The 22,268-nt window shown below is 37.0% G+C and overlaps 1 protein-coding gene across 5 annotated transcripts in view; it reads left to right on the top strand.

Annotated features, from left to right (window-relative positions):
• Positions 1-1,403: 1,403 nt before the first annotated feature.
• The window catches only part of SPK1 (guanyl-nucleotide exchange factor), a 52,788-nt gene continuing 31,923 nt past the window's right edge, over positions 1,404-22,268 (top strand). For 4 of the 5 annotated variants that reach the window (XR_016052019.1, XR_016052029.1, XR_016052007.1 and 1 more), the window contains exons 1-13: positions 1,404-2,035; positions 3,928-4,014; positions 5,120-5,282; positions 5,408-5,538; positions 6,389-6,501; positions 6,648-6,703; positions 6,809-6,906; positions 7,150-7,287; positions 7,854-8,171; positions 10,606-10,899; positions 11,061-11,228; positions 11,322-11,513; positions 14,453-14,496. Coding sequence is in view for 2 of the 5 variants with exons in the window: in XM_011630946.3 (XP_011629248.2) it covers positions 3,931-4,014; positions 5,120-5,282; positions 5,408-5,538; positions 6,389-6,501; positions 6,648-6,703; positions 6,809-6,906; positions 7,150-7,287; positions 7,854-8,171; positions 10,606-10,899; positions 11,061-11,228; positions 11,322-11,513; positions 14,453-14,496 (1,799 nt within the window). In the remaining 3 variants the exon portion in view is untranslated. Of the gene's footprint in view, positions 2,036-2,150; positions 2,207-3,927; positions 4,015-5,119; positions 5,283-5,407; positions 5,539-6,388; positions 6,502-6,647; positions 6,704-6,808; positions 6,907-7,149; positions 7,288-7,853; positions 8,172-10,605; positions 10,900-11,060; positions 11,229-11,321; positions 11,514-14,452; positions 14,497-22,268 lie in introns of all 5 variants that reach the window. The other variant, XM_020661947.2, reaches the window with a different exon arrangement.

Genomic DNA, 22,268 nt, shown 5'->3' with positions numbered 1-22,268 from the left:
TACTCTACCTTTGCCAAAATTTCCCTTGTGGCCCACATACATAAATACATAGATAAATAAATAAATAAGGGCAACCTTTCTATACGTGGACACCCACATATCTTTGTTGGTTATTTCCAACTATCTGGTTTGAATGGATGGTCGGGATAACTTTAGTCTTAATGTCAAGTTAGCCTCTAAGTGTCTGATCTTAACTAGACAACTTAGAGGAATTTTTTCGTTTTTATCATAAATATTATTTAATTTTATTAAGCATGTTATTGTGTGAAGTGGGTACTCCCGTATTTTCATATCAAAATTATTTATATAATATTAAAAATAAAACAATGTTGGCCGTGACATTATGACTGACACTATTCCAACGGTCACATTTAGATAATTAGCATCTTTTTATACAGGGCTTGATTTATTCTACAATATATACCAGTATTCCTCATTAGTCATTACAATCGGAATGCATGGAAGAAAATGTTTCTAGTGAAAATCCATTACAAATTGGCATACTATTTTGGTTCATTTAATCTACAATGATATGAAATTAGAAATAAATAAAATTGGCATGCTATTTTGGTTTCATTTAATCTACAATGATATGAAATTGTGAAATATTTATTTCTACATAACAAGTGAATTGCATGGTGCAAATTGCTGCTAGGGAAATTGTTGTTCAAGAATGGCTATTGACATGCTTTCAACTAACATCTTGATTAGACATATTCCGGAAAACAAAGAGTAAAATTTAAATATTTATTTACTTGATATTATCTCGTAAAGTTCATATTCTTCAATTCCAATAAAGAAGAGTTCATCTTAAATTTCAAAACTTTAGCAAGTTTTGTGGTTATCTATTTTTCATTTAAAAAAGCATTTGAACCTTGAAATTATTTTATGGGAAATTTATAGAGACATTCCATTTTATTATTGAAATCTTAAATAATCTATCTATAATTTTTATTTTACATTCAACTCCCACTTTCAAGAGCTTGTACTGTATTTAAATTTTATTTTATTTTTTGTAGACTAGATTATGCTTAAAATTTGGGTGCACGCCTATACTTGTGATCATCACATGCCTATGAATAGCATAAAAAATTAATTCAATAACATAAATGACTAAAACACCCGAGAAACCTTAAAAAGGAAGTGAGAGACATTGTCAGGTCACAGTTTAACGAGTGGGAGAGAAAGCTGAAAAAAGAAAATGAGAGTTCTAACCCAAAAAAAAAAAAAAAAAAAAAAAAAAAAAATATATATATATATATATATATATATATATATATATAAAAATGGGAGGAGGCATGTTTAGAGAGAGAAATAGGGTAAAAGAGAGGATATTAATTGAGGGTAGAGAGAGAAATAGGGTAAGAGAGAGGATATTAATTGAGGGTAGAGAGAGAAATAGTAAGTGAGAGAGGATATTAATTGAGGATAGAGAGAGAAATAGGTAGTAAAGATCGGGCCACGAGGGGCTAGTAAGAGAAATAAGGAGTAAAGATCGGGCCAGTAGGAGCTGTCCACTGACACTCTGCTCTGCTCTGCTCTCTCTCATCCTTATCAGACCTTGTTCCGAGTCTCTCTCAATCGAAACAACAAGACTCGATTGAGACCACGTGGGCGCTTGGAGATTCCGAAACAAAAAACACCCACCTCGCTTTTACTCACTCCCCTGCCTCGCTCGAGAGAGAGAGAGAGGGTTATTGGTGTACTTTGCTGCTCTTCTAAGGGATTACTGCATTTCCATCACCCATCAAACTTCCTTTCTCCACAAGAATTGATGCCTCCATTTCATCCTCTTTCCCCATTCCCCTCAACAAAAATTCCACCATTCCTCCTCCTTCCTCCATGATCTATCTGCTTCCCTCACTCCACTCGCACCATTCCCCTTTTACCTGAAAATGGACGCCAACGCCGCCCTTCTTCCCATTCTTAATATTAGGGCTTCCACTCAAGAACCCACATTCCCTGCTCTGCAACTTTCGTAGTGATCCTCCTCCTCTCACAATCTCCCGTGGTCAGAGCCTCCAAACCTTGTGAGGTACTTATTTTTGCACCCATTCTTTGCATTTCTTATATAAATATGTGGGCTTTTTGTTCTTGTATGCTCCGGCTTCTCATTTAGGGCAAAATTTTCTCTGCTTTCCTTTTTTCAGATGCCATCCTTATAGTATGCGTTCGTATTTTTTCTGCTGCGACTGCTCTATACTTGGTTGGTCGGTTTTTACGTTATTTCCTTTTTGTGATTTAAATCATGAGTGATACTATTGAACTGTTCTCTGCTATTCTCCTGTGGTGCGCTCGTCAGATCTGCAATATATGAATGGGTCATTCTTATTTTGCTGCTATGATAAATGCCTTATCAAGAGAGACCTGTCTCAGAGTTTCATCATATTTGCATATTTTTACTAGTTAGTTGGGAGCATTTTGTAACGAGCACTATTGTCACCAAGAAGCTTCCTGCATTTAACCGTTCACTTGCAGGGCCAAATGCAATGCGACTATTCTCTTTGTTCCTCCTTTTTTGGGACTTCTGCTGTCTTTAGAGCTTAGGAATGTTTCTATGGTGCTTTAACAATTGAAAGACTCCTCCTTTTCAACAAAAGATGACTATAGCAAGAATGCTTTGGTAGACTAGTTTGTTATATGCTCAGCTGTCATGACTTCTGGGGTATCAAATTGTAGTAGTGATTGAATCCGTTCTTTGGATGGGCAATAAGTCTTTGTAAAGAATTCAAAAAGTTCAAGTAGTGTTAGGACCAGCTACTGTTTGGCAATGAATCCCTTTGGCTTCTCCAATTTGATGTTATCTTGCCTAATAACAATGGTGTCAACTGTAGCTTCTCACTTTGATCTTACAAAAGATTGGCCCATGATGTCTTCATATCTTCTGGGAGAATGTTCTTTCAGTTTAGGTTTTTCTAAATGATAAAAGAAAAGGTCTAAGTAGAACCTGGCGTCCTGTCTGATGTTATCCATTACCATCTCTTAATCCTTGGCTTCCTTTCCGAAAGTTTGATTTATTGGTTTATTTCTAGATGCGTGAGGTATTGGCTAGGAAGGCTGAGTGCCACAGCGGCGAGACCCCTTTTTTTCTATGCTCGCTTGCTAAAGCTCAGAGGCAACAAATTAAATTTTTTAATGAGAACTAGGTCTTCACCTGAAACAAATGATAGTTCACCACATCGGTTTCCAGTTGCAAGAATGCTCTTTTAATGCCATTGGTAAAAAGAAAAGGAATGCTCTTTCAGTTTTTGTTGGACAAAAGGTTCTGGACATGCTGAAGCTTTCAGAGCAGAGAAATTGACATGGACTTAGTGGGTCTCGGCCGAGTCTCTTGTTCTTTTCTTTGTTTTTTCATTGGTTATTGACTGGGTCTCAGGAAATAGCTTGCCCGAGTTTTTGAGCCCCTGCTGTGAAGCTTCTAAATTCTAGCATTGGCACAGTTTTCCAGTCCCCAAAAGGAATCTTGTAATGTTGTGGCTGACGACTTCAGTATTCAAGTGGAATGCTTAGAGTAATATGTTCTCTTGTTGTATATTGGTAGATCATAGTCATGATGGCTCTTAGGAGACATCCGATACTTTAGGTACACAAAAAAGCAAAAAAAATTCAAAAGAAAAAGATAGATCATAGTCATGATACTTACGGATGTTTTCAATCATTAATATGTGCTTAATATGGAATACGTTAGTTTGACTTGTTGGCATATTTTGTGTTGTAGTCTATCCTTTATGACCTTCTTATTGTAACCAGAAGTATGCATGTTTTTGTTATCATTTAGAAGTAAGGATCTTATTTTTAGTTCTCTTTTTCAACATAATTTGGTTTAAGTTCTCTGAAATAAATATTTTTATTTGATGTGCAGTTGCCATTCATATGTTTTTTCTCCCTTTCAATATGATATGTTTAATTGAGCTTGTATTGGTCTAGGTGATGGAAGAATCAACATCTAGTGGACAGCGGTTTAAAAGAATTCCACGGCTACCCTTGGCTGCAAATTTGGAGTTGGATCCATTGGTAGCTATTGATTCCCATGTCTTCCCTGAGCTTTGATTATGATTTTCTCCCTATGGACAAGTAGTCAAATATATCTATTCCTGGATTGAAACATATGAATATTATTATTATTATTATGTTTTCTGCCATTCCTTGTATGGTATTTTGATATATTCTAGTTAATGTTCAACATACTCCTTGTGGCGATATTCTGGAGAGCTTCCGTAGCTGCTTTTGTTCAATATACCCATAAAAGCAGGGTAATTCTGATCGAGGTTGCTGAAAATTTAAATGGAGCTGAAATGATGATATAGCTGTGTGCCTCATGTGTGGACTATACATATATAGTGGGTGATTTTCAGATTTTAGTCAGCATATGTTTAAGAATAGGGGAATGAAAGATTGAGCAATAGATATTTCACTTGCTAAGGAACAGTTACTGATGAATTAATAGGAGCACAAAACGATACATCCCATGGGTTTAGTTACTGGGCTGGAGAAACATCACCGGAACTAACTATATTGCGACAAGATCAGCCTTTGCATCAGCCTTCCAAATAATGTGCTAAAATAAGATTTGCATGGATTTGGATATCTATTGTTCTCCTCTAACTTGCTTGCTGGTACTCATTTTACAATGCGGTTGTGTTAATTAAACAATTGCATTCAAAAGGATTTCTTCCATAAAAAAAGTAAACCATCGAGAATTTCAGGCTGGTTGGGAAAGCTTTGGCTTCTATGCTTGTATCTTCTGTCACACGTACCAGCTTGCCAAACACCTTTTAAATTACTCGAAGCTCATCCAAAATTAACCCCTTCCTCCTGCATGACCTCAGTTCCTAAAAGATCTACAGAAATTTAACTTTGTGAATTTTCTTACTCTCTGCCTGGGCTTGACCATTTACTGTAGGAGATTTCTTGACCCTCAACAGATCCTCCAATTAAATTCCTCAAACTTTTCCCTCATTTGCAACCATGGAATGAAATAAATCATTTAATCTAGTCTTCACATCCATGACTTTCTTCTGTTTCCAAAATGAAATTCATATTTCTTGTTTCTTATTATGGTTTTCTTATATTTTTGGAACTTTTTTTCATGATATTAAGTGCATAGTTATTCTTTCAGCTTAATGAGAGCTTGGAGCAATGGCCACATTTGAATGAGTTGGTACAGAGTTATAAGGTTGACTGGGTAAAGGATGAGAATAAATATGGGCATTATGAAAGCGTTGCACCTCCACTGTTTCAAAGTCAAATTTTTGAAGGGCCAGATACAGACATAGAAACAGGTGATGACGTGCTATCAATTTCACTTTTCAATGATGTTTGTTTATGCTGCCTTAACTGCTTTTGTTTCCACTATTTCAACTGCATTACACTTGCCTTTTGATACTACCTTATGGTTATGCGATAGAAATGCGTTTGGCTAATGCGAGGCACACAAGGAATGAAGATGCTAATGATGACGACATTCCAAGTACCTCTGGAAGGCCGTCATCTGAGACAAGCTCATCAGAAGTGGTGTACCCAAGAAATCTTCAGAAGGTGTTATTCTGTGGAATACCGTTTTTGCCTGCTGCAAATTTATATTGTCCTGTAGCTTAGTTTCCTTGAATTCTTAAATATATACTTGTCATTTGTATGTATATAGGATGAAGTTCTAATCTAGGCATGAGTTGTTCTTTCTGATTCCAACTTTACCTCAAAATTTTCCTTGGCTCATGTCCTTTATGTTTCAGCCTCATGCAACTTGACCTAACTGTCTATCTCCCCATTCACATTTTGACAAAAGCTATTCACAATTTTGTGTGCATTAAGCTAATGTAATTTATGGTTTGTATTGAGAAGTGTTTGCTTATCTATGGATAAAAAATGTTTATATTCCAGAATGTCGATCTTCTTTTATGAAAGGAAAAGTATCCTATGAGTCAGCGGGTGCAAGAGCCTGCTGACTCTTTAACGTCTGTAAAGCGCACAGGGTCAAATCAGATATGGACGGTGCCAAAAGCATCCCGAAAAAAAGCACATTTTAAAGTTCATTTTTTTTTTCTTTCCATATTTATGATCAGCTTGGCTTAGGTGATGAATCTCTAAAATTTTGGATAAAAAGTCCATCTTTAAGGTGAATTTTAGAGGGGGGCCGCATGTGTACGTATGAGTCGGCCGACTCATAGACACCCCATCCTTTATGAAATTTGCTTCTTTCACTGAATACTCTAAATATTCTGGACGAAAGTGAATTGTTTCAATAGATAATTATTCACCATAAAACTTGCCCAAAGCATTTAGTTCTAGAAAGCAGATTGGGTTTTCTTACTGCTTGATAATATCACAATATAACCATGGAATGTGCTGTGGATTGTCCTTACTGGTGGCCATATTATTTATTGTGCAGCATTTTGGTGCATCTCCATTGCCTGCATATGAACCAGTATTTGATTGGGAAAATGAGAGGTCAATGATCTTTGGGCAAAGGACACCAGAAGCCCTTCCATCGTTGTTTGGCAGGTTCTGATGCTTATGCTGTATATAACTCACTGATGCCTTGGATACTCTTTTGCTGCTGTCTACTGTTTTGCTCACTTTTCGTTAATTTGTCTTTCCCATATTGTTCATTTATCTCGTTTGTTGTGGGATGCCTTCCATGAATTCAGTGGATTGAAGATCTCTGTAAAGGTTTTGTCCTTGTCATTTCAAGCTGGTTTTGTCGGTGAGTGGAAATCACTTACAGGAAAATTTTACTACTTGTGTAATTTAACTAGGATGTCTTTAGTGTTACATAGGAATAACATTGCTTCTCCAATTCATCTTGTAGAGCCCTTCTATGGTACAATTTGCTTGTATAATCGTGAGAGAAGAGAGAAATTGTCAGAAGACTTCTATTTTCGGCTGCTACCAGCTGAGATGCAAGATGTAAGTCTCAAATGTACCTATTTTAAATCCTTTTTGTAAGACGTGTGATGTACATGGCCTTTTACTTATAACATAAGTTAAAATCAGAATGGAAGTGCCTTTTTGGATTTTGCTGTTTTTGCTGGGTACATGGTCATTTTACTAGATTTTCTAGGATGACTGGCTTCCTTTATGCACCAGTTCAATCATAGTGTTCTTGTCTGATTAATTCTGTGTCTAACATTAATTCTATTCTACTGTCAGGGTTCGGTTTCATCTGAGCGTCGTGCAGTGTTCTCATTGGACTCTCCTTCTGCTTCAGTTTGCTTGCTTATCCAATTGGAGAAGCCTGTAACTGAAGAAGGTGGTGTCACACCGTCTGTTTATTCACGCAAGGAGCCTGTAAGTTTGTGGCATAAGTATTGTCATCCTCCTGTATGTCTATTTTGTAAGCTTTCTGTTACTTAATTGCTGATCCCCTTCTCTATTTTTGGGTTTGAACTAGTGATCTTCTCTTTTGCAGCTGTCATTGTGGCCTCCTTACCTCTATGGCAAACTGTATTTTGTATTCAATCTATGTTTTTTATATAGGAAATGTTTCTCCTGTAGAGATAAGCGTAGTCTGAAATTGATTCAGAAAGTAAAATCTGAAGCTTGAATCTGTTACATTGATTTCCAGTATGATTTTTGTGTTGTCATATAAGTCAATGTTGCAAGGAAGAAATGAAGTGATTATATACTTTATGATGATTGTTATAAGTGCTACATTGTTTTGAGATTCGAAGAGGTGTGCTTATGGTATTCCATTGTCCAAGAAGATTTCTGTGTAATATTTGTTTTTATATATGTAATGAAACTTATTGATAGAGAAATACTAATACAATATGTTGAAATTGATATTGTTGCCCATCAAAGTGAGGGCGAGCTCTGCACAATGATTGATCGATGAAATTTTATTAAATTTGCAGGTGCATTTGACAGAGAGAGAAAAGCAGAAGCTGCAAGTTTGGACTCGGATTATGCCTTATAGAGAATCTTTTGCCTGGGCAATTGTTCCCTTGTTTGAAAACAACAACATTGCTGGTGTAGGTGGTAGTGCTTCTCCCAGCAGTCCACTAGCCCCAAGCATATCTGGGTCAAGTTCACAGGACAGTGCTGTTGAACCTCCTGTTGCAAGAACCGTTTCAGATGGAAGGCTGGGACAGTATTCCAGTGGCAGTTCTGTTATTGTCGAGATATCAAACTTAAACAAAGTCAAGGAAAGTTACACAGAGGACTCTCTTCAGGTTTGCTGAAAAACAGCCTATGCTAATAGGCTGTTTTTTTGATGTTAATCTAATTTCTTGGTTTCCAATTCAAAGGTTGAATATTATCTCGCTTGTGGTTATCTCTTTTTGACTGGATTGTACTGTTGATTTTCAAGAACATTGTGTTGTGTAGAAGCTCATGATCTTGGCTGCTGTTGCATATAAACTTGCTGGCTTTGTTTTCTACTTCTATAATATTGCTATTCACTGTACCTGATGAAAAGACATATGACTCCCTAATATACAAGGCATTTTCCTCTTTGATAGGTAATGGTTGAGAATGCTTATTATTGACCAGAGAATTGTTCCCTGTGGGTAGGGCCTCTCATTCTACAAATCCTATGAACTATATTTTCATGTGGGAAATGTGATAGATCCTACCTTTTTACTGTACCTGATGAAAAGACATATGACTCCCTAATATACAAGGAATTTTCCTCTTTGATAGGTAATGGTTGAGAATGCTTATTATTGACCAGAGAATTGTTCCCTGTGGGTAGGGCCTCTCATTCTACAAATCCTATGAACTATATTTTCATGTGGGAAATGTGATAGATCCTACCTTTTTACTGTACCTGATGAAAAGACATATGACTCCCTAATATACAAGGAATTTTCCTCTTTGATAGGTAATGGTTGAGAATGCTTATTATTGACCAGAGAATTGTTCCCTGTGGGTAGGGCCTCTCATTCTACAAATCCTATGAACTATATTTTCATGTGGGAAATGTGATAGATCCTACCTTTTTAGACATGGGTCCAAGGAGGGTGTTCTGTGGAGTCAGCAATGTTGGAAATTTAGAAGTTCTCCAATCGGTGTAAGATGAAGTCTTTCCAATGTGAGGGGTTCAAGTCTTTAATTAACCAGGCTGGGATGATTGCAAATCCCGTCATGCAAACCAGAACCTTCCTGTTTCCCACTCTACTGTGAGATCATGTCAGCACTTGTGGAGTTGTATGTTGTGGAGGTGGGGAGCTATCCACAGAGAAAGGGAATGGCATCTTCTGGAGCGAGTGATTGTGGACTTGTGTAGAGTTCGGAAAGCTGTCTCCAGAGGGAAGGAGTCAGATAATATGAAAGACATTAAATCAATCGGTCTGGGTTGGTGGAAACCCTTTCTGTTTTGGGATTTTGGCATGAGGGTGTGGTCCTCAGTTCTGAACTAAACCGGCAGCTGTGCAGAATTTGGAGTCACCCTGTAGATGGGAATAATATTGCATGAAGTGGATGACAGGGTGGAGAGTCTCTAGGAAAATGAGTTGATTCAGGGTTCACGCCTCTAAGAGTGAGTGAGAGGACTCAGGAGGCATGGTGTAGGGCAGAGATGATTATGGAAATATGGGAAAATAGTAATTGAAATGAATGTGGGAGGTAGAGAGTGAAACCTACATGTGATGCAGCAAAATACACTACAGTGTACACCACATCAAATAGTATGAAGAGGATTTCAAGAGGCACTACCAAATGAAATTACAAAACCTAAATAAAAACCTAATATTTATTTAAAAAATACATGGAAGCTTCCAAAACATTGAACAACTAACTTGATAATGCCAAAAAAACCACTAAATAGAATACAAGAAACAATATATTGCATGTTTTGAAAAAAAAAAAAATTGCTTCTTGCAAGAACTCTGAAAATCTGAAGTTGTCTTTTTTTTTTAAATATAAAACAAAAAAAGGAAATAGTGTTGTAAATTTACTTGGGGCTTCAAATCAGGCATATTGATGGCCGGAACCCTTCCTGGAAGTTGCCTAAAATTTGCCAAAGGATTGGGTTTTTTTGAGTAGAGTGAGAGAGCAAAAGTCACCAAAGGAGCTCTCTCTCTTTACAAGGTGGTTTTTAAAACCCCAAAACTCACCAATTATAGTCATAGGACCAAAAGGCCCCTACCTGAATTTTAAATGATGGAACAGTATCCAAAAAGCAACAAAAGACCCCAAAACCCAAAAATGTAGGGGCAGTTTTTTCCCTTTTTTTCTTGACCTTATCGGGACAAGCTGGTTTGGTCATGAATTGGTGGACCCAGTTGCTGGACCTGCCGGTCCTCTGTTCTTGACGGGTTTGATGTCCATTCTAGGGACCGCGTGACTGGTCTGGTTCAAGTAACTCTGCCTAAATTCCGATCTGCAATATTTCAAATTATTGACATTGCTGTCTGATTGGAGTTCTTTCTTTGTTTTGGTTATTCTAGATCTGTTGTTTTGTTCCTGTTTTCTTCTTGCTTGATATTTTCAGTATGGTGTATTCATAATTGCTCTAGGGTTGTGATCCACTGGACTATTGGTTCTGATTTTGTGCTTAAATGCGATCATAATCTTTTAATGTTCACTCAGTGTTGTATTCTATCTGCCTATACTATTTATTAACATTATACTGATTCTACCAATTCTTCCTTTCGTTTTGTTAAGGATCCTAAACGGAAGGTTCATAAACAAGTAAAAGGTATACTGAGGTTAGAAGTGGAAAAGCTTCAGTTGGGGCAATTTGAACTTGATGGAATTTCAGAAAGTGGCAGCATAAACAATGATACAACTGATGTTGGTGATCGGTTTGTGGAAGCATCATTCACAAGAGGCTTAAGTAATGGGTCTGAGGGACCTCAGAATGGTAATCCAAAGTGGTATTCATCCGATGGAAAAGACATGCAGAGGAATGGGTCCAATGTTGTTCTTGGAAATTATCCTGAATGCAGCCTTGATGATGTAAGTTGAGCATGCCTGTTTAACTCGAGGTTTCCAATCATCATTTCCATTCATCACTAATGAAAAAACCTTGAAGTTTGATATATATATATATATCATAAAGATTTTTAGTGCTTTCTTCATTCATATTCGAATATTACATACATATTTTTTTTTGACAGTTCCTTGCTTTTGACTTTCGAGCATCCACAAAAAGTGAGCCTTTCATTCACCTTCTACACTGCCTTTATGTATGCCCTTTAATGGTTAATTTGAGCCGTAAGAGGAATTTGTTTATAAGGGTGGAACTGCGAAACGATGATACTGAAATTCGTAAGCAACCATTAGAGGTGATGGATTATTCATTAGTACTTACATTTAAAATTCTTGGCAGCTCATTTAGAATATGTTTTAACTCATATCACTAACACTTTTTCAAACAGGTAATGTACACAAGAGAGTTTGGCGAACCACTTCAGAAATGGGCTCACACCCAAGTTGCTGTTGGTGCCAGGATGGCATGTTACCATGATGAGATCAAGATTTGTCTCCCTGCCATTTTTACCCCCCAACAACATTTGTTGTTCACTTTCTTTCACGTTGATCTTCAAACAAAGCTTGAAGCTCCAAAGCCGGTTAGTTATGCTTTAACTTTAACCTCTTTCGTGAGAAGCTTTGCTCCCTGTTTCTCCGTCTTGTCTTGTATATGCAGTCCTGTGCTGAAAGTCTTTTAATTGTTTGTTTCTAATTAGATTTATGACTTTTGGTTGGCTGCTTATGGGTACTTATGGCATCCATTCTAGAACTGTGTTTTCTTTCTATTCAATTCCTTTCACCGATTGCTGAAGTATGCACTGAATGAGGCATCTTTGTGCAAGCAATAGTGGTATGGAGTCATCTCTTACAGAGACGAGAACAGTGCTTCCAGAATTTTTTGGAACTTCATGAACTTGTTTCAAATTCTCTAGCTTCTGTTCAAAGGTGAAAAACTTGTTAATCGACTTGAGCTCAGTAAGAGTCTAAGTTCATAGTCAATGTTCGAAAATTTGGCCGGCTGGCCGCCTAGGCAAATTTTTTTTAAAAACGCCTAGGTGCAATCTGGGCGGGGGCATTATGCATTTTTGCTTCTGGGTGGCCGCCTAGGTTGTCAAGGCGCCGCCTAGGCGCTATTGTCTGGGCACCTGCCTAGGCGCAGCCCTGTGACCCCTCGGATGATGGTAAAATATGTCATTTTCCCCCCCTAAAAAGGCGGTAAGAGGGTTTTAGGGGGTATTTTAAACCCCAATAGAAAATCCATGGCCTTTAGGGTGAGAAAAACCTCTAAAAAACCACTCCTATGTGATTTATCGAAAGATCAATAAATTTTTTATTCTTTCGATTTCTTCCCAAAACGAAGGCAATAGTTCGTGGGTGGATTTGGAGCTTCTAACAATTGATTTTCAGAAATTTTAACGACCCAATGGACGAGGGTTGTAATGACATTGATTTGATTTGGATATTTTTAAAGTATTATCATATTTGAAAGAGGGTTTTTATTTTATTTTGCTACAACATATTATGTTATGAATCTATATGTTTTTTTTTTTACTTTTTTTTTTTTTACGATATATTTACATGTTTGTAGTTAAAAGATTGATTTTTTTGGTGATTTATTGAGTTTTTTCTCGCTTGGACAATGAAATTGAGCATATATCGTATTCTTTTATGATAATTGATTTCTTTTTTGTACAATGTGTATTATTTTGATAATCTATTATTTTTGTTTTAGTTTATTTGATAAACAATTAATTATGTGATATCTTGGGTTAATTCTTATGTGAAAGTGAAACTAAAGTCTTAAATGTCTTATATATTCAGATATTCATTTAAGTTTTATTGTAAAGTAATAGTTAGTGTCTTACAATTGGGTTGGGTTGGTTTGGGGGGCGGTGGTTCGTCCACCTAGGCGGCCAAGCACCCAAACCGCCTAGGCACCCAAATCTGTTTTTTTGAACAATGGTCATAGTTTTGGATATTATTCATTTAATGTGCACCCCTCTCTGCAAGAAAGAATCAAATAACTCTGTTATTAGCAAGGGCATCCACTGCTTTGCTAGCCTTCCTAAACATCCGGTAAAGAATTACATCAAGAGGCATAAATAAAACACATCAGGAGAGGCATAATTAAAAAATCATAAAAGATCCTCAGAAGATATCCTGGATGGTATCTCCTTCATGGCATCTAATAACATTGAGGTTCTCTACTTTCCCAAAGGCATTTGTTCCACTGGGGCTTAACTTTAGACTAGTAAGGAGAGCTGTCACTTCCTCTAGAAAGGATTCACATGCACCTTAGAGATGGAAATCACTGTCTTACCTTTGGTATCTCTAAGGATGCCTCCCACACTTGGCCCAGCCCAGATTCCTGTGAGGGCTAGCTTTAGAGACCTCAGATAAAAGGGGTTATTCAAGTGGGTCATGGCTGGCAAGATTTTCACAAAGAGGTAGCATTTAGCTTCACATTTTAGTGGGTGCATCATGCATAAGGGGATTGTGGAGGTGATATTGTCATGGTTCGTGCTTTTGTTCCAATTTATGTATCGTATGGGTTCGTGCTTTTGTTCCAATTTATGTATCGTATGACCTTAAGCATAAGATTTTTTATTTATTTTTGGATAATTAGTTTTTTAGTTATCCAAGTTGAAATTAAAGAACTTGATGGCATGAATTTTCAAAACCAAGGCCACCCAAGGAAGTCCTACCACCTAAAATAACAGGTTCATCCATGAGAGTTTCTAGAGATTGCAATAAGGGCCAAAATTATTTTTCAACTCTCTTCTAAAGCAAAATTATTTGTTATTTTATTTTTTAACATTGTGGTTTGCATCAGAAATTGATAAAAATGACATTATAATGCTGAAAATATGTAAATACTGGTCAATTAGATCCATACTTTTGAATAGATGTCCATGCTGGTGTCTTTAAGCATTCTGTGGTTTGACAGTTGCAATATGTTAGCTTTAACCCATTTTAATGGGTGTGATATCTTTGCAACATTTTATTGGGATTGAATGCATTACTCTGCAACTTGTTTGGGTGCATGTGCAGGCCGTGGACACACCCACACCCTAATTTATTATGATATGTTGTTGCTTGTTTTGATAATTGGTATAATGATATTTGCTTCTGTTTTGTTTCATTGTGAACAATCTATGCTTCTTTGTTGCAGTTTCTCATCCTGTTCGAGTGATCTATTTATTGAAATTTTCTCAAAGAAATCTAATTATTGAATTTGTTTTGATAAGGCTGTACATAATACAGTGATCTTTACAACTAGTTTTGCTGCATGTTCTTCTAATTTGAGCTATTTATATTTTGAATACGATGATGATAGTGAAAATAATGATGTGTGTTGTGCATGTGTGTGTGTGCTTGACTTGTTCTGTGGTACTCAGACCCATGCTTGATCTTGATGTGTTGAACGTTGTGAATCTTTTAGTCTCATTCTTCCTTGATGTTGTCATTTCTTGATTCTAAATGGCAATTCTTATGTACAAGCTGAGTGAAGCTGGAACCTACTTGGTTTTGCATGCAGGTGGTTGTGGGATATTCTACACTTCCACTATCTACCAATGTGCAGTATGTGTTATCCCCTTAAAACAAAGTTCTTCTCATTCGTAACCTTTTTATTTTTCTCTCATAGTTTCTGGAATATAACTATTGCACTACTTTTTTACCCTGGTTCGCTCATGGTGCTTGTTAGTTATTTATTTATATTTGTCAATGCTCGTGTTATTGTTATGGGAATAATTCTTGTTATTTTCTTTATTCTATTATCTTCAGGGTGACAATTTCAAGTTTTTTATTGGGCAGAAATTAAATTATATTGTGCATGAAGGTTTGGAAGATTGAGACATCCTATGTAATAGCTGTGTTGTATGAGTGATTCCTTCCTCGTATTTTTTTGTAGCGTAATATGTTTTACTGAATGAGTGACATGCAAACTGGGCATTTTTTTTGAAATTGTTCAAAAAATATTACTGATGTATATGACACACAGAAATTCCTCATGAGAAGTGAGTCTTAGGCATCCCAGATCCCACATCTGGGTGCTCTGTATGAAACAAAATAGAGGCCAAAAAAGGTTCAGCAACCCACAAGTCTAGTGCTCAAACATTAAGATATCAAAAGTTTGTGTGGCATCCTTCAGACCAGGTGCTCAGCACACCGAAAACGCCTAGGAGCGTGGCACCCTATAATCGAGGTGCTCAACACCTCTCCTAAAATATGCTCAGTAACAAGTAGCCAAGGATGAGAAAATGAAAATGTAGACCAAAAAGGGGGGACGTGGACGAGACAAAAAATGGATTGGAATAGAGAGAGATGGGAAGGCACATGAGACGAGGAACAAATAAGGGTCGGGAGAGAGAAAATGGAAAAGACGTGTGATGTGGCATAAAGAACTGGGGAAGAAGGATGAGAGAGAGAGAGAGAGAGAGAGAGAGAGAGAGAGAGAGAGGGAGAGAGAGAGAGAGAGGATCCAAGTCATTAAAAAAAAGCTGAAGTTAGCATTGACAAAAACACTAAAAGGGACCTGGCTTCATTGAAGTGCTGTCGCTGTATTGCCCTTTCTCTAGATATGATGAAACCCGACCTGAAGAACCTGCCATTATGGAATATCCTGTCAAAAGTGTGAGAAAGACGCTAGGGGTGTTGGGACTTCCTTTGGACCCATAAAATGATCATATAATTGTGGGGATCTTAATCAAGGGGTGGCGACCCCCTCTTGGGATCTCAATCTGGCAATCTTGGAGTCGGAGCCCACGCGATACTTGCTTCCCCCCATCACGGGATCTTGATCCCTACCTATAAGGATCTCGGTTCCTAGCTTAAAGGGATCTTGATCCCTTGACTGCAAAGGATTGTGATCCACTCCAAATTGTCTAGTTAATTGATGAATTTTATTATTTTATACTATTCCAAAGTGTATTATGATGGAATTATTTCATATATTTGCTTTTTTCGCTTCATTTTCATTTCAAATATGTAATTTATAATGCCCTTTGTGTTATTTCATACGTTTATTATTGTATCTCACTTAAAATATTCCCTAAAATATTTTCCTTGATTTTTAATTATCAATAATATTGCACATTGTAATACACAAAATGCCTTTTCTTACTTTCAAAAGGGCCTATTCAATTGATTTTTTTTTATTTTATATTATTTGAAAGTGTATGAAAATAATGACATTTTTCATTGATTTATATATTCTCTTAATTTTCATTTAAAGACTTTTGTTTATAGTAGAAAATATTTTCTTGGGTTTTGTGATGCCTATTATGTCTTTCATTTCTTAAATAATCAATTTAATGTCATTTCATGCATTTATTGTATTTCACTTCAAATCTTCCTAAAATATTTTCCTTGATTTTTAATTCTTAGGATTTTGTACATTATTTTTTTTAACACAAAATGCCTCTTTAATTTCATATAAATTCTTCTTATTTATATTAAAAAATCTAGGACATTATTTTTTTTACCACAAAATGCGTCTTTAATTCTGTATAAATTCTTATATTTATAGTAGAAAATCTATTTTTGCATTTCATGATTTTCTTATGTCTATCATTTGCTTATGTTTATAGACAAATGTGTATTTATATCTATAGACTCTAAGTGTACTTTATAGACTCTCTGGGTACTCTTTGTAAGTGTGCTCAATAGATTCTAAGTGTACTCTTTTTTTTTTGGATTTCATAATTGTTAGGGGACTTTCTGGCAATAAAGTTCTTATTAGAAACTAGTTCTGCATATTGATAATGCTAAAACATTGATTGTTACGTTCTTTTATTATTAAAATATCGCTTCTAAAAAAATAGGACATATTTGTAAGTATACACACACACATACGTTTATGATTTATCATTCAGGTAATTAAAATAATATATATAGCAATAACTGAGATTACTATATATATACAATAGGGCCATTTATCTTTGGTATAAGGTCACAATTAATCTTGACCATTAGATGTGAAATTAGATGAGATTTTCACGAACTTTGTGACACACCCAAAGCTATCAGAATTCACATTAGATGGTTGTTTGTTTCATATCGGATGGTTGTTAGTAATTGTGACCTCCTTTTATCAAACGTAAATGGCCTCGTTGCATACAATTTATTCCAATTTATATATAATTATACACATACACATATATATACATATACATTTATTGGGCGCTTACCCTAGCACTCCCATATACATGTAGTGCATATATAGGAGATTTCTCCATGAGTAGTGCTCCAAGGGTAGGGAACTTCAAGTCGATCCCAAGCTCTTGCTTCCGCAACTGCTTTGCCACACGCACTCCGCTCTCGCTCCCTCTGCCTCTCCCTCTCCCAATAGCCTTAAGTGAACATCATTTTGCTTTGAATCTCCTTCCATAATAAGGTTTTGACCCTAAGAGAGTTCAAACGTGATTGAGCCTTAGCCTAGGCCGAAGGCACCACAAAAATATGATAACATGTTTTCTTCTTCATCCCTGAAAATACGTCCAATGCCACAAGATCCGGAGTTACCTAGGGAACCACCATCAAAATTAAGTTTGTCGGAGCCATGGTCCGGGAAGACGATAAAGAGGATCAACGCTATTTGGTCGGTCTGTGAGTGATGATGTCTTGTAGTGGAATCGAGCCTCCACAACATGGAATCTTTTACATTTGTAATGAAGATAATTGACATGTTTCGCCTCCGTAATCCATTCTTTAGCCCATAATATGTGTGTGTGTGTGTGTGTGTGATCATATTTCTCTAAAAATTCTGAAATTTAAATTGGATTTCAGTATAGAGATCATCTAATCAACTAGTTGAGAAAGAGTCCCAATACCTACTATGGCAACCCGCTTTCGACACTTGTAGTTTGGATTTTAAACCTGTAAGGCACGAAAATAACACCATAACATACAAGTTGCTGCCATATTGCATTGTGGAACCTATTGATGAAGGAGAACAACTAAAGTTGGGCCATGTCCTACCCTAAATATTTTTCATTTCACTTAACTGGAGGCTTATAAGCTTTGTGCAATTGATCTTTGTCTCCAATGCCCCTCTCCTTGACCATATCCACCATTATCGATACATTTGCAGGTTGACCCTTTCTTTGTCTTTGGACCCCTTTTTTTTCTCTTAGTTTGGAGTGCATTTGACTTGTTGCGTGCCCAATCACATGTAAGTGAAAGGACCCAAACAAGGAAAGACAAGGACATTGCATTTTTATCAAACACTAGAGCTTCTTTCATTCATGACGACTGAAATATGAATCCTCATTTTGGGTTTTCATTTTGACTTTTCACTTGTGAAACATCCTCCATCATCATCATCATCATATCCTTTTCTCAATTAATTGGGGTCGGCCACACGAATCCTGGGCCGCTATTATGCTCTATTAAAGGCCATACCCTTAGTGAAGCTCTAAGCCCCATATCTTTTCGGATTACTTTCAACCACATCCTTGACGGCCTGCCCCTTGCCTTTTTCAGTCCTTCCACTTGAACGAAGTTGCACCTCTTAACAGGTTCGGCGCAACACATGGTCCGCCCACCTAAGTCTATTCTCTCTCACCTTATCACCTATTGGTGCTGTACCTAAATTCTTCTGAATGAAGTCATTTTGAATTCTATCCCTTCTTGTCTTGCCACTCATTTATCTCAACATCCTCATCTCCACTACACTCATTCTATGGGCATATTGTTTTTTGTCCACCCAACATTCTGCCCTATAGTGCAAAGCTGGTCTCACAGCTGTTCTATAGAACTTGCCCTTCAACTTCATTGGTATGCGGTGATCACGTAAAATTCCAGTTGCACATCTCTACTTCCCCACCCAGCTCTACGTCTGTGTGCGATGTCTTCCTCAATCTCTCCATTTTGATCGACCCAAGATATCGAAAGTGCGGTGTTTTTTGTACTTCTTGGCCATCAATCTTAACTACTTTTTTGTCTCCACTCCTATTATTACTAAATTTGCATTCCATATACTGTGTCTTAGTTCGGCTAATTTTAAAACCTTTGGTATTTAGAGCATCCCTCAAAAGTTCTAACTTTGTGTTGACGCCGTTTCGGGTCTCATCTATTAAAACTATGTCATCTGCTAACAACATGCACCACGGTACCTCATTCTATAGGTGTCTAATTAAGTCGTTCGTAACTAAGACAAAGAGGTACGGGCTCAATATTGACCCTTGATGTAGACCTATTGTCACTGAAAGCTCACTGGTCTCTCCTCTAGTTGTTCGTATACTAGTTAGCGCTCCATCGTACATATATCTCATCAAGTCGATAGAGTGCCTGGAGACTCCTTTTTTTTCTAACACCTTCCAAATCAAATCTCGAAGGTACGCTATAATAAGCTTTCTGACAATCAATAAAGACCATGTGGAGGTCTTTTCCCTTCGTCCTAAACTTCTCGCTTAAGCAGGAAAATAGCCTCAGTTGTTGACCGTCTTGGCATAAAACCAAATTGATTTTCAGATACACTCGTTTCATGCCTTAGTCGTTGTTCAATCACTCTCTCCCAAAGCTTCATAGTATGGCTCATAAGCTTGATCGCTCGATAGTTCACACTTCAATGATAACAAAATTTAAAACATTTTAAAAACATGATTCTTTGCATGTAATATACCTTGGTTTTTGAATTATGAAAGAACATTAATCATATCGTTCAATGGAGTTTGTTCCTGAGCTAGAATACCCTATTTGGAGAACCTTGATTCTATGCTGGATAGACCTCGATTCCATGTACTTTATCATTCGATCATGGACAAATCTGGATCACTCTCCCTTCATATTGAGATCACAATCCCTTTAATCCATGTACGAATCTCAATCTCTTTCCTATGGATCTTCGTGCGTCTCTGTATCTCAGGGTCCTGATCCTGATCCTAATCCAAGAGTTGACCTTGCGTATGATTCTGATAAGTATGTGATGTCTTTCCAATTGGTTAGAAAATTTGATATGGAGAAATTCTTGAGGATCTTATGATTGGATTCCCAGAAAATGATCATGTTGCGGAGCTGGTCCAAAACATATGTAGTAATTTTTTTTACTTCCTTTAAATGTTATAGAATTTATTTCCTTAAAATAATCTAGAGAGTGGCATAATGCCTCTACCATTTCCCAGGAAGGGCAAGATTCATGTGTTTGAGATTTCAGATACCTAAACCACCACAGTACCTAAGTGTGCACACTTGATTCTAGGCCATAGGATTGATCTTCCTATACCTCTTGTCTCCAGAGCACAAGAAGGCTTTCATGATATTATTTTGGGAGTTGACTGTCGTGCTTAACATTAAGAAGAGGGACATGTAGTAAATGGGGAGATTGGAGAGAGTGGCCTTTATGAGAGTGATACGACTTCCATGGGACAAGAAATGACCCTACCCCATGTTTAGTCTTATGTGGAAGTTGTCAATGACCAGATTCAAGGGAGCCCTACTGGCTTTGCCTTCACAAAGGGGTAGGCTTAGGTATATTGGCTGGAGAGATTCAGGAGCACAACCTAGTTTGGAAACAAGAGAAGAAAGGGTATCAGGAGGAACATGTATGCCCATAAGCTTGGATTTTGCCATATTGATAGGCATCCCCGTGTCTACTTCAAAACACTCAAGGAACAACCAAAGCGTGTTTGCTTCTTCAGGAAAGGCTTTCAAAAAAACCAGGGTGTCATCTGCTTATTGTAGGTGGGAAATGGCATTACTTGTCCTTGATGTTTCGAAACCAGACATGCTCTATTGTAGAGCCTAGAAATGGTTCTACTGAAAACCTCAATTACAAATGTGAAGAGAATGGCGGCAATGGGATCAGCTTGGCGAAGCCTTTTGAATGAGAGGAAATATCCTTTGGGGAACCATTAATTAGGGCCGAGAAGGAAGCGGAGGAAACATGTCATCATCATCATCATCAAAGCCTTTTCCCAACTATTTGGGGTTTGCTATATGATTGTGGTCCTCCAGTTGCTCTATCAAGGGCCACACCCTCAGTGAGAACATACGCCCCTATATCTTTTCTTACTACTTCCAACCATGCCCTTTTAGACCTACCCCTTGCCCTTTTGAGCCTTCCACTTGAACCAACTTGTACCTCCTAACAGTTGTTGTACTGGGTTTGTACTGCACATGGCTAACGCGCCTCAGTTTACTTTATCTCATCTTATGGCCTATTGGAGCCACACTCAAGTTCTTCTGAATGTATTCATTTCGAATTCTATCCCTTGTTTTCTTGCCACTCATCCATCTCAATATTCTTATCTCAAGGTAATGTTGTTTCTTGACCGCCCAACATTCTGCCCCATAAAGCAAAACTGGTTTCACAACTGTTCTATAGAACTTCCCCTTCAGCTTCATTGGTATGAGGTGAGCACATAAAACTCAGGTTGCACATAAAACTCAGGTTGCACATATCTGCTTTGCCAACCCATGTCTAATTCTATGCATATCTTCCTCTATCTCTCCATTTTCCTTAATTATCCACCTAAGATATCGAAAATGAAGTTTAGGAAACATGTCCGTGCATCCAACTCCTCCATCTGGGATCAAAACCCATGAGATCCATTATCTGGTCAAGGATGGACCATTTGACATGGTCGCAGGCCTTCTCCCTATCGAGTTTCAGAATCAAGCTAAATTACGAATTCTTATTGAGATCCGTCACCATTTTATTACAAGATGCAACTGATCCATTGTGGTCTTGAGATCTATATGTTGTGTATCAACATCTTGGTTAGTGAATTGGTATTTTTGTTAGCCATTAAAAAAAGCGGCATTTCTGTTATCTTATATCAATCATACTAAACAATGCTGCTTTTGAGGTATATTTCATTAGTTATCTCTTTTAATTTGTGTGTCTGTTTATATTATCCATGGAGAATGAGTTTGTAGATTTGGGAATGCAATCTATTTCCTTCATTTGAAATACATGTCTGATAGGTATAATGAGAGCTCAGTGTGATTTTCATTGTAGGGATTAGGGAATGGAGCTCATTTCATGAAATGCCTCTTAAAATTTTATGCATTAGTATTTTGAAAATTTTAATATTAGATTGTAATAGTCTTAGTACTTTGAAATATTATCTTGTACAACTTTTATAATAAATCATGTGTAATTTTGAATAATTTTTTGTAGTATGGCATGTCATTGACAATGTGTAATTTCTATATTATTCTAACACTTGGAATGGAAATATGGAATACCTACCTATATTCTTAAATGTGTGTTTACTTGTTCTAATGTTTAATATTCAGGTATTTGGGTGTTTGTGGCATATGTATAATCATATGTTTGTACTAAAGTATACTTTGTGGATGCCAACCCCAAAGAGACATTTTTATGTGAACCACATGGATACATTTCA

This window comes from Amborella trichopoda, chromosome 1 (genome assembly GCF_054954075.1).
Source record: "Amborella trichopoda isolate Santa Cruz 75 chromosome 1, AtrichopodaSantaCruz75HAP2 v2.0, whole genome shotgun sequence".
NCBI lineage: Eukaryota > Viridiplantae > Streptophyta > Magnoliopsida > Amborellales > Amborellaceae > Amborella > Amborella trichopoda.
This window is presented reverse-complemented; position numbering and strand designations above follow the sequence as displayed.